Source organism: Spea bombifrons, chromosome 2, assembly GCF_027358695.1.
Source record: "Spea bombifrons isolate aSpeBom1 chromosome 2, aSpeBom1.2.pri, whole genome shotgun sequence".
Classification (NCBI taxonomy): Eukaryota; Metazoa; Chordata; class Amphibia; order Anura; family Pelobatidae; genus Spea; species Spea bombifrons.
The window spans coordinates 92,568,395-92,581,022 of record NC_071088.1 but is presented as its reverse complement, the minus strand read 5'-3'; the positions used below and the strand labels follow the sequence as shown (position 1 = coordinate 92,581,022).

General features: G+C 40.9%; 1 protein-coding gene across 1 annotated transcript in view; it reads left to right on the top strand.

Moving 5' to 3' along the window:
- The first annotated feature begins 4,099 nt into the window (after positions 1-4,099).
- Positions 4,100-12,628, top strand: part of HERC2 (HECT and RLD domain containing E3 ubiquitin protein ligase 2) — a 69,148-nt gene continuing 60,619 nt past the window's right edge. The window contains exons 1-2 of the mRNA XM_053455196.1: positions 4,100-4,272; positions 10,079-10,172. Coding sequence (XP_053311171.1) covers positions 10,098-10,172 — 75 coding nt within the window. The 5' untranslated portion in view covers positions 4,100-4,272; positions 10,079-10,097. The remainder of the gene's footprint in view (positions 4,273-10,078; positions 10,173-12,628) is intronic.

Genomic DNA, 12,628 nt, shown 5'->3' with positions numbered 1-12,628 from the left:
CGGGCGACGGATGGAGCCGCGAAGACGACCGGTGTCCCGTCGCGCCGCCACGTGCCCCCCCCCGCGGAGGAAGTAAGGTACGTGCCTGACAATGGCCGCTATAACCAGGGAGTAAACTGACCAAAGATGCTCTGACTGAACTGTATCTATCTATTAGATCTCTGTTAGGCCTGCTAATTTACTGCTGAGCAAATTCCCCAATACCTTTGTGTTTATTTTAACTTTTTGTTAACCTGTGAACTGTGCTTTTGTATTTAGAAAAATCTGTTTTAGCTTCATTAATACCTGAGGAAGGGACCTAACAACTCTTGAAAGCTTGCAATTAAACTCTCAGTTAGCCAATAAATGGTATCATTTGACTACACTTTTCTCCTGTTTTTCAAAGGCTACAAAGTACAAACATGTTTAATGTCATTTCTAGTAGTAAGCCACAGTATGAATGTCACAACCACATTTGTCAAGCTTTGTAGGTGTAAATATGCCGGAAAAAGTTACCTTGACACATGTGTACAATTTTACAGAAACCAGTTGTTAAAACTGTATTATGCAGCTGTATCCAATGTGCTGAACCTCATGACCTATCAGGGCCGTCATCAGATATTTTGGGGCCCCTTTCACAACAAATGGTCTGGCATCCCTCTCCCCAGATAAATTCGATCTGCACCACCAGGATTTTCTCTCCTAGTAATCTTTTTTGGTGGCAAAGACAAATCGTTTGGGGGTACTTACAAGCCATTTGTGGAGTTGGAAAGTCTCTCCTGAATGGCTGAGACCTACTTCACCTTAGTGAGGGCTCCTCCAGCCCACTCTAATTAGTGGTCCGGTGCAGAGTTTTTTTAAAGTTTTAAATGAAGGGAGACTGTCCCCCTATGCAAGCCCCCGGGAATGGCAGGCCCCTTACTGTAATGGTTGTATCCCCCTGATGGGAGCCCTGTGACCTAAAACAAAAGGCCATTACTCACTACTTATACTCTTGGACCTCTCAAGTATGCAAGGTTGTAGGGGCAACAATACACAAGAATGGGCTGCCTGAGCCATCGCATAAGCCAATACTGGGGGGGGGGTGTTATAAATACACAATGTGGGGCTGGTGGCATTAATACACAAGGGGACAGCTGCAGTCATCTCATAAATCAATACTGAATGGAGGAGCAGGCTGGGGGCGATACACAAGGGGCAAAAACACATAAAGGGGTGTGTGTATGTTTGGGTGTCGGTGTAGCAGAGCATGTCCTAGTGTGTGTTTAGGTGTTGGAGTCTGTGTGGCAGAGCCTGTCCTGGTGTGTGTGTTTGGGCGTTGGTGTGGCAGAGCCTGTCCTGGTGTGTGTTTGGTCATTGGTTTCATGGGACTTTACTTACTGTAGGAATAAATCTAGAGATAAAACACCCTCCTGAATTTATAGTCAATTCAGAGGACAACATTTTCTAGGCTCAGCGCACTGATGTACTCCCAATCCCATCACATAAGATTCTATCCTATATTATCTGCCTAGCACTGATGTCATCTTTATGCAGTACACATGGATGTTGAGGAGTTAAGATTCTGTCTATTTTATTTATTTCCATAAAAAGGCCCACCAAAATCCTCAAGAGCAGACCCATGATGCTCTTAATCCGCCCATACCACTATCTGATAGTGTTCCTCAGGGCTCAGTTATTGGGACTCTACTCTTCTCCATCTATACCTTTTAACTTGGACAACTCATATCTTTATTTGGTTTCAAATACCACCTATATGCAGATGACACCCTAACCTACACTCACTGGCCACTGGTACACACTGCTAGTCCCTGGTTGCACCCCCCTGCCTTCATTCTTCGCTGCATACTTTCTACAAGGTGCTGGAAACATTCCTTGGAGATTTTGGACCGTATGAACATGATGGCATCTGCACATCCATGATGCAAATCTCTCATTCCACCACATCCCAAAAGTGGATTTAGATCTGGTGCCATTGGAGTACAGTGATCTCATTATCATGTTCAAGAAATCAGTTTGAGATGATGTGAGCTTTGTGACATTGTGCATTATCCTGCTGGAAGTAGCCATCAGAAGATGAGTACACTGTGGTCATAAAGGGATGGACATGGTCAGCAACAATACTCAGGCTGTCACATTTAAACTATGGTCAGTTGATACTAAGGGGCCCAAAGTGTGCCAAGAAAATGTCCCCTACACCATTACACCACCAGCCTGATCCGTTGATACAAGGCAGGATGGATCCATGCTTTCATGTTGTTTATGGCAAAGTCTGACCTTGCCATCTGAATGTCGCAGCTCCCTCATGTGCAGATTAGGGCTGCAACTAATGATTATTTTCATAATCAATTAGTTGGCAGATTATTTTTTCGATTAATCGGAATAAAAAATAAATGTAATTTTTTTATTTATTTAAGATAATTTAATAAACAAACAGGCTGTTTAAAACAAACCGCAGAATAAAAAAACTTGAGAAAAATGCATTTCTTGTTTTTATTTCCCAGTTATGCACATTTGAGCCAGATATGCCTTATATAACCTAATATGCCTTATACCCCGTGATATGCCTTATACCCCCCATATGCCATAGTGCCCTCTGATATGCCTTATACCCCAGACATGCCACTGTGCCCCCCTGAATATGCCTTATACCCCTCATATGCCACTGTGCCCCCCTGATATGCAGTATAAACCCCTATATCCCACTCTGCCCCCAGATATGCCTTATACCCCAGATATGCCCCCCAAATATGCCACTGTGCCCCCTGATCTGCCACTCTCCCCCCAAATATGCCTTATAACCCCCTATATACCACTGTGCCCTTGATACCCCCCCCCCAGACTCCTTGGTGTCAAAGTAAGGGCAGCCGGTGAGCATCTGCGCGATGCACGTAGACAACCTCTGCTTCTGGCCGGTACATTCGCTGGTGCTTCTATGACTGAGCACCGGAAGGTCATGTGACACCAATGCTCCATGCCGGCCGGCAAACGTTACCCAATGCGCGCATACCACCTCGGCTGTCCTGGCCGATACTTCCGCCGGGGTTTCTATGGTGGAGCACCGGAAAGGTCACGTCACGTTGGTGCTCCATCATAGAAGCCCCGTGCAGAAGTGGAGAACAGTAGCGAAGAATGTCTGTGCGCATCGCACAGACACTGGCTGTCAGAGAGAAGGATCCGGGTCCCTTGCAGCGCTGCGTGGGATCTGGATCGTAGTGTTATTATACGACCTCTGTTTGAGGTCGGATTATAAAACGAGTGGTATTTTTCAGAGCATTTGCTCTAAAAAACCCTAGTCTTATAATTGATCAAATCGATTCAACTAATCGATAATGAAACTCATTGGCAACGATTTTCATTATCGATTATTATCGATTAGTTGTTGCAGCCCTAGTGCAAATTTAAAAAGCTCTCTGAAAACCCATCTATTTCGTAATGCATACAAACTGTCCTCATAACACTCAGCCAGCATCCTGTTTCAAGCCATCTGAACAACAAAGACAGCTCATCCAGACTCAACCAAATGACTAGATTGTAAGCTCCCAAGAGCAGGGCCCTTTTGTTTGTTATTGTTTGCAACTTCAAATTTATGCTACTGTCTCTGATTGTAAAGCTCTAGGTAATGTGCAAGACAAAGGGCCTCGCCGTGCTGGGGTCCTGACACCAACCACCATGTATGTTTATGATAAATCATATAGTGACAATATTTATCACAGATGCATACATTGCTGTTACTTTAAAGAGTTGCATTAGAATTAGTATTTCCGCCCTGGAAATTATTTTTATATTTTATAGAGCTTCTCCATCAATAGACTAAAGATTGTGCGGAATGAGCGACATTTATTTTCAGCTTATTGTTTAAAATAACGCATCTATTGCAGATACGATATAATCTATTTACCGCATGGACATGTACTGTAACAACATAATAAACAGCACATTGAATCGAGTGGAAGCGACACCCAGACCTCAGATCGGTACATAAAATCGGTCCCTGGCACGTCACGTGATCCCCTCTGATATGACATCACCCCCCCTTCTCCCGTTCCTTTGCATCCTAGCAAAACGAAAAGGATGTCCCGCCCCCTGGTTCGCTGGGATTTGCCGAGGTCAACGAAAGCTGCAAGCTGATTGGACACACAGCTAAAGGCTACATTTTGTGCTTCCTGTGTTGCCCGCAGCGGGCGTTTGATCCTGACGGGTGTATTGGTACCTGCAGTGCCCGGTTTTGTGTGTGTGACCCGCAGGGGGTGGGCGCTTCGCCCACAGTGGGCAGCTGCACGGTCGTAGCAGGTGAGAGGTGGTGTTATTACTACATAAAGGGGAGGGAGAGGCGTTCTGCTATTTCTGTGTGTGTTCGTTATGTGTACGAAAACACACACACATTGACAACCAACCGGGGTATGTGTAAATATATGCGCACGGGTCTGTTGTTAATTGTATTTGCCAAATATACCTACACATAACGGGCCTAGGGAGACGGCTTAATACATACACTTGATTATTAGACGCGGATATACGTTTATGTGTGTAACCAATAATAATAATAATTAATAAATAAAATGTTGATTTGGGTGTTACTAGAACTCGGTTTCTGTCCTGATCTACATGCTTTCCTTCCTATATCTAGTGTGCTGTAAAATGTAAGGATATGGAAGCAGGTGTAATGAGTATTATTATGTATGCTATCCTGTATATGTGTGAGTGCATGCTTATGCATGTATACAGTGCTTTAGCCATGCAAATTGTATACAATAGGGACGGTTGGGGTATCCTTTTGTATGTAAAATATACACATGATTTTTTAATACCTTGATTTATAGTCTGGCTGCTTTGTATTAGATTTATTTTGTTAAGTTGATTTAGTGTTAAAAGGATGTAACACACTATCTATATTTTATCTGTCTTTTGTATAACCTTGCAAGTAAAGGCATATAAATCTGTATTTTTCTGTATGTCTATATCAATTAGTGTGCCATAAATAAACGTACAGCTTTATATTGTGTCTGCTTATACAGGTCCTGCAGTCATTGGCTAGTTCATAGTTTTCGTGTCCCTTTTCTGGAATTAATCAGGTCCTTAGATTTTGTTTTTTCAGTTTATAACGTAAAAGTAACAAGTTTGTTTTGTCAAGGAAATCATTGTCGGGACCCTGTATTATTATTATTATTATTATTATTTATTATTATTTGTTTATTTAGCACCATTATATTCCATAGGGCTGACATGGCATTGCTTTCTAAATGTGTGTGCAACTATTGTTGCTTTGAATACGTATTAATTTACGGATTTATTTGCTTTATCTGTAGTTTGTTTTTGCATTGTTTACTTCTTTGTTGCATCCTAGTGTGTTTGTATACTGTACAATTATGATAGTCCTATTGTATGTGTCCAAGCTATACATTACAAGAGGCATCCCTGGCTCTCTCCTAGAAAACATTGATGTGCCCTTTCGTGATAATGAATAGAAAGAGTTGAAATTATATATTGCACTACATCACATTGTTTTAGTAATACAGGGTTAGCACTTTGTTTTATAACCAACTTTGTTACATAGTTTTGCTGTTTCGGTGGTCCCTGCACAGTTTCTGTAATGTTCTATACTAACGGTGAAGGTGAAATAGTTTCAGTAAGTTGCAATACTACTACTACTACATTATGAAAATATGTGCAAGTTACCGTATTTGCTCGATTATAAGACGACGACCCCCCAAATCTGAATATTAATTTAGGAAAAAAAGAAAAAGCCTTAATATAAGACGACCCTATAGGAAAAAAGTTTTACAAGTAAATGTTAATTCATGTAAACTATTTTTTTTTTTAACCCCTTAAGGACCGGGCTCATTTTTCGTTTTCTACCCTGTGGGACCGAGGCTGTTTTGACACTTTTGTGGTGCTTGTGTTCAGGTGTAATTTTCTCCTCACCCATTTAGTGTACCCACATAAGTTATATATTGTTTTTTTCAGGACAAGATGGGCTTTCTTCAGATACCATTATTTTGATCGTATCATCTTATTTACTATAAAAAAAAATAAAAAAAACATGGTGAAAAATTGAAAAAAAAGACATTTTATGACTTTTATTTGAAAAATCTTTTACTCACCTAAAAAAGCAAGTAAAAAAACTAGCTAAATAGATTCTACTACTTGTCCTGAGTTTAGAGATACCCAATGTTTTTATGTTTTTTTGCTGTTTTTTGTACGTTATAGGGCAATAAGTACAAGCAGCGTTTTATGATTTCCAAATCTTTTTTAACAAATCTGGTAATTCTGCCTCCATCTCCTCTTTGGAACATCTTTGAAGCCGGTTAACTCAATTTAACCCCCTCAAACCATATATTTTTGAAAACTAGACACCCCAGGGTATTCCAAATGCTGTTATTTTAACCCTTTCCATGCACCAATTATACAACTACACTTTGTCAAACTTTGTAATAGTAATTTTTTTTATTTTTTTTTTCCACACAAATTGTACTTTAGTTATAGATATACAGGTTCTGGTATATGTCACTATCAAACAACACCCCAATGTGTGTTCAGCAACATCTCCTGAGTACAGCGATACCCCACATGCATGGGTTTGTCAGATTGTTTGGCTGGTAAAAGGCTACTTTTGGGGCATGCGTAATCCAGGTGGTCATTTGGTCATTCTGCCTCCATCTCCTCTTTGGAATATCTTTGAAGCCGGTTAACTCAATTTAACCCATTCAAACCATATATTTTGGAAAACTAGACACCCCAGGGTATTCCGAATGCTGTTATTTTAACCCTTTCCATGCACCAATTATAGAACTACACTTTGTCAAACTTTGTAATAGTAATTTTTTTTCACACAAATTGTACTTTAGTTATAGATATACAGGTTCTGGTATATGTCACTGTCAAACAACCCCCCAATATGTGTTCAGGAACATCTCCTGAGTGCAGTGATACCCGACATGCATGGGTTTGTCGGGTTGTTTGAGATTTAAAATGCCACATTTGGGAAGTGGGCTTTTTTTCTCCATTTTGGTCAGTCTGTACCTATGCCCTATCTGTGAGCTAGGCCACTCCAATTTACCCCATCAGCCATTTTTTTTATATATTAGACACCCCTTGGGTATTTGAAGTGCTTTTATTTTAACTCTGAGATTTTTGAGAAATTTTAGCACTTGCTCAAAATAATAAACTTTATTTTTTTATTTTTTTTATTTTTTTAATACTTTTTTATATTTTTTTTACACATTGTGCTGGTACTGGATGGTTCATCTAGTGACATCACTGCATAATTATTTTTAAATGTTAGCACATTTTTTTTTTTTCCATTTTTTTATTTTTTATTTTTTTTTTGAATATTTTACTAATCACATAGTGATTAGAAAGCTGGGCTCCATTGACTTGCATGGTTGAATGCAGTACCTGTATTCAACCAGCAAGTGGAGCCAGTTCTCTAGAGGGTCTGGAGACCCTCTAGCGAACTTTTTCGTCTTTATTGTTGTAGTTCCCGGGCCGCCGCCATCTTACTTGATGGCGAAGATCACCGGCAGCTGCGGCTGTGACCGCTCTCCGGAGCGGTCACAGCCCACCTAAAGGTAAGTGTTTGGTGTCGCTGGATGCCTCCTGATCGAGGCATTCCAGCGACACCATTTAAGTTTAGGAGGCGATCGTTGATCGCCTCCTAAACGCTTTTAAAACGGGCGTCCGCCGCCATACAATGTATGGCGGCTGTTGACGCCCCGGGGAGGGGCCAGACATGGCCCCCGATGCCGATCTCGGCCTTGCTGAATGCCTCGACATCGAGGCATTGCAGCAAGGCCGTTTAAGCGAAGAAAGTGATCCTTGATCACTTTCTAAGCTTATTTAACTTTTTGACGGTTCAGGACCGTCAAAGGTCATTTAGTGACCTTCTTGTCATGACGGTCCTGAACCGGCAAAGGTCGCGAAGGGGTTAATACAAGCTATGATTGAGAAAAATATTTTGGTTTTATTTCCTTCTATTTTCCAACCTGTCCCCCCCCCCCTGTTATGCACATCTGCCCCAGAAATGCCTTATACCCCCTATATGCCACTGTGCCCTGTGATATGCCTTTTAACCCTATATGCCACTGTGCCCCACGATATGCCTTTTGATCCCCTATGTGCCACTCTGCCTCCAGAAATGCCTTATACCCCTATATGCCACTCTGGCATTAAGGGGGTTAAAAGGCATATTATGGGGCAGAGTGCCATATGTTTAAGGCATTTCAGGAGGCAGAGTGGCGTATAGAGGGTTAAAAAGGCATTTCTGGAGGCAGAGTGGCGTATAGAGGGTTAAAAAAGGCATTTCTGGAGGCAGAGTGGCATTAAGGGGGTTAAAAGGCATTTCATAGAACACTCTGCCTCCAGAAATGCCTTATGCCCCCCCATTTAACACTCCCCTGCCCCCCCCCAAACTTACCGGTGCTTCTGACTCCCCTGTCATGCAGCCGGGGCAGCGTGTAGATATCTACCCCTCGTCTTATAATTGGGGTCGTCTTATAATCAGACCTCAAATAGGTCTGACTATTACCAGTGCATCTGGGCCCCCGGTGTGCAGCCGGGGCAGCGTGTAGATGTCTACGCGATTCGCGCAGACAACTTACGCTGCAGCCGGAAGGAGGTGTGGCTAGCAGCAGGGTTGTCTGCGTCCATCGCGCCGACAACCCCCGACTGTCAGAGAGAATTCCCCGGGTGCGGGGAACTCTGATCTCTGACAGCCGGCTGCACACCGGGGACTCAGATGCACTGGTAAGTGGGGCCGGGGGACAGGAGGATCCAGGTCCCTTGCAGCTGCGGGGGATCTGGATCTTAGTCGTCTCATAGACGGACCTATTTGAGGTCTGATTATAAGACGACCCCAATTATATTTTGCTCTGAAAAAAACCTCGTCTTATAATCGAGCAAATACGGTATTTAATTAAATAAGATATGTTGGCTAGTATTTCACATCAAATCAGAGTAAAGCATTAGTAAAAATTATGTCCATGCAAACGTAGGTATGCTGGAGCATACCAAAAATATTAATTGTGTCGAATACCCAAAATGCTAACCTAATTTCTTTTTGTTCCTTTATGGGAAAAAAAAATATTTATGCAAGTTTAGCATCCGCAAAAAAAGTTATGTAGCTGCGAGGAGAACGGTGTGTGTGCCTGTGTGTTGGTGAGAGTAACCCGTCGATAAGAGTATTTGGAGGAGAGAAGGGAGGAAACAAAATGTTGGCTCTGCTCTAAGTATATAATTGCGCATCATTTAAAAATTGTTTAATTAAAAAAATATATATTTGCATTTACTGAAAGTGTAACTGTATGTGTAGGCCCTGGAGGCTTCTTACTTGAGAATGTGTATTGTGACTTTTTCTGATCAGCACTGGGACCCCTCAGCCTGATGTTTAATGAAATCTAGGGCAATCAGATTGTTGATGCTGTTGTGCTGATGTTAGAAATGCCTGTTGAGCAATTTACCATGGTTCTTTGCGTTTTGAAATATACACAAACTGGTACAATATTGCCATAATGTGCACAAACAAATCATTTGTTACAATTCAACTGTACCCATTGTGTCTAAATTCTGGGGTCTGTAACACACGTTACATATAATTTAGTAAGATCTCATTTCAGGCTTTGCGCATCTGGCAAGTGTGACCTCTTTGTATCTTATTTGACGTTCTGGTAATTGTTCCTGTCCAGTCTCTTCTTCCCTAGTAATGGTACATGGGTTGGCTTGTGGGAGAGAAACAGATGCACATATTGCTCTTGCATAATTAAATAGTGCTTTAAAGTACTCCATTTGGTTTGCAGTGAGGAGGATAAAAAGCATCATTTAAAAAAAAATGACTTTGCCCCTTACTGAAAGATTTGTATGTTGCAAGTACTTATATTTTATTGTAAAGTTATATTTACTGCAAATACCAGATTTATACAGATTTAACCTTATGGCCTTAGACAGGCTGACTACCAAGAATTAACAAAATGAATACACACATATGAAATCCGGGTATTGCTAACATGGAACATGTGTTTTTCTTTAGGAAACCATCAAACACCTGATCTTTAAAAGTGTTGTTGAAATTGTCTTATCCAAATCTTTCTTTTCTTAATTCTAGGCTGGCAACATCAAACAAAATGTCGTCTTCTGATACATTCAGCCTGGTTGCGCAATCAAGGTTTGATTCAAAATGGCTGAAAACAGACTTGCAGGTAAACATGAATTGTACATTTCTTAGTCATTTTTACTTCACATGGCTGTCTCCTCATGAAAACATTTCATGTATATTTACAGAAGCCTCTGAAGTTGATGTAAACATCACTTGCCACTTGCACTGTTGACATTCCAATAGCATTGAACTAGTTTTTTTGAAATATTAATATGATTTGGCAGAAATGTATAAGACTCTCTTCCTGTAGACTTGTATTATTACATTACTTGACCTCTAAACGATAAATCTTAATAGCTTGTTACGTTTTCTGTGGTTTTCACTTGTGGAAGATGTTGTGGTTGATGGCCTCTGGTTATTTTGCTAGGACTAAAATGATTTAATATTAAGTCCACCTGACTTGACTTTATACTGTGCCATCTTCAAGCTCCAGACATACCAAGGAGGCCACATTCGCTAAAGCGGATAATGATCTGTCCCCTGCTAAATAATAGGTTCACAGCTCTCAACTTTATTACCTAGCATCTCTTGGCTGCTTACGGCACTGTGCAACATTGACTTCATTAAATTATATTCCCTCTGTTTCTGGCACACATGTCTGCCATGCCATGCTGCTTTTTTATTCTTCTAATGCTTACCTCTTTTATCCGGGCTGCTAGAAGACGTTTTCTGTTGTCACAACTTTTAGACTAAGTAATTTTTTAAAATCTACTTATATTGGTGTTTTTTGTTTGTCAGTGCAGCTATTTTCCAATATATCAATATAAAGGTTCATTTAATGGAAGCTGAGATAGGTAGCAGCCTATGCGTTTAGGGAGAACTCACAGATCTGCTTTAATTATGGGGAAACAAGTTCCCTGTGTTACCTCAATAACAGGGCTGAGCCTAGGGTCACTGACGCCTGGGTGCAACCATTTTTTGGCACCACCCCTCTGTCGGTGTGGCAATATTCCTAACTCCTCACCTTAACAAACATAAACCCTCTAACCACATCCTTTTTCTACTCTACCACTTTGGGCCCCTGACTTCACCATGTAACATGTCACTCACTCACCACAGCTTTGTCGCTAAACAGCTTGTCAGTGCCATTTTGGGCCCAAACAGGTCATCAGTGATACCTTTACTTTCCAAACAGCATTACACTAAATTTGTAAAGAGGTAGCTGAGCAAGAGGGGCAAATCAGTAGCTAGCTCTTTTTGCGCAACTGTGCCCCCACTATATGTATACAGAGGTAATTTTGAGGAAAAAATGATATTAGCACCGCAGAGTAAAAAAAATAAATATAATAAATATGAAACATTCTTCCCCAAACACAGTCATTTATTCACATTTTGACACTGAGGGTGGTATAGCACAAATCCCATCAATGTACTGAGCCTGATATATATTATACTCTGAACCTGATGGTGATATACCTCAACAGTTTAGTTCCTATCATTATCGTTAGTGATCCAGACACCCAGGGGTGTACAGTGTATCATCATTATAGCAAGATAGATGGTGGTACTGCATATCTCCCATCACTATATACTGAGCCAGACACTGACGGTGGTGCAGCATAACTCCCAATACCACATCAGTATATAAATATTTTTAATTTTATGTGCTGGGTTATTTGTTCAAGCTTTCCTAATTTTTACACCAGTAGCTGTATTGTGTCCAATAATGAAACATTATGAAGGGTCAATTTAAGTATGTAAAAGAACCAGGTAGAAGAAACTATGAAAGGTTGGCCTTTCAGAATGCAGAATTAAGGTTATGAACATTGATTCATGGTATTAACAAAGAATAAAAAAACAAACAGAAAACTACCTGAGTGCAATCAAGTGACAATGCACATAATACCATGAGTACCATGGTTGCAAACCCAAGGCCAGCCGTAGCACCCATATTGCACTCACAGGACTTGCTCCAGCACCCAGATTGCACATATGGGAAATGCCACCTTTATTTCTCCTCCTCATTAAATCTCCCCTATATGTTTCTTTTTATTTCAATATTCTTACTACCTCCCTCCTCACTATCTACCCCCTCTCCTTGCTGAAAAAGTTAATGCTGATTCTGATAGAAAGGTGTCAGAACACGCAGTGCATTGTGGTTTATTGTGTATGGGGCTGCGTCGCTTACCTGGAGTATCCATGGATTCCCCACCTTGCAGCTTACAGGACTTAAAGGATCTGCTACTAGTGTCTTGGTGTCGGATACCACAGCACACCTTCACAGGTATAGGAACCATAAGCATTGAGTCTGTGTCATCCGGTATTCTTTTAAACTAAAAACTTGGAGTAGTAAAGCAATGAAAAGTTGAAATGAAATGTTTGATTATGGCTTAGTTACCCCCTTTGTCTGTTTATGGACTAAAAAAGGGTGTAAAAATGTCTGTAAAGACTTTTTTATGGTGCTAGTAAAGCACAAACATGCCATTGATCTGCATGGTAACTATACCGTGTTTATCATTTTGCACAAGGATTTCTATGTAATCACAGTTGGTCTGTAAG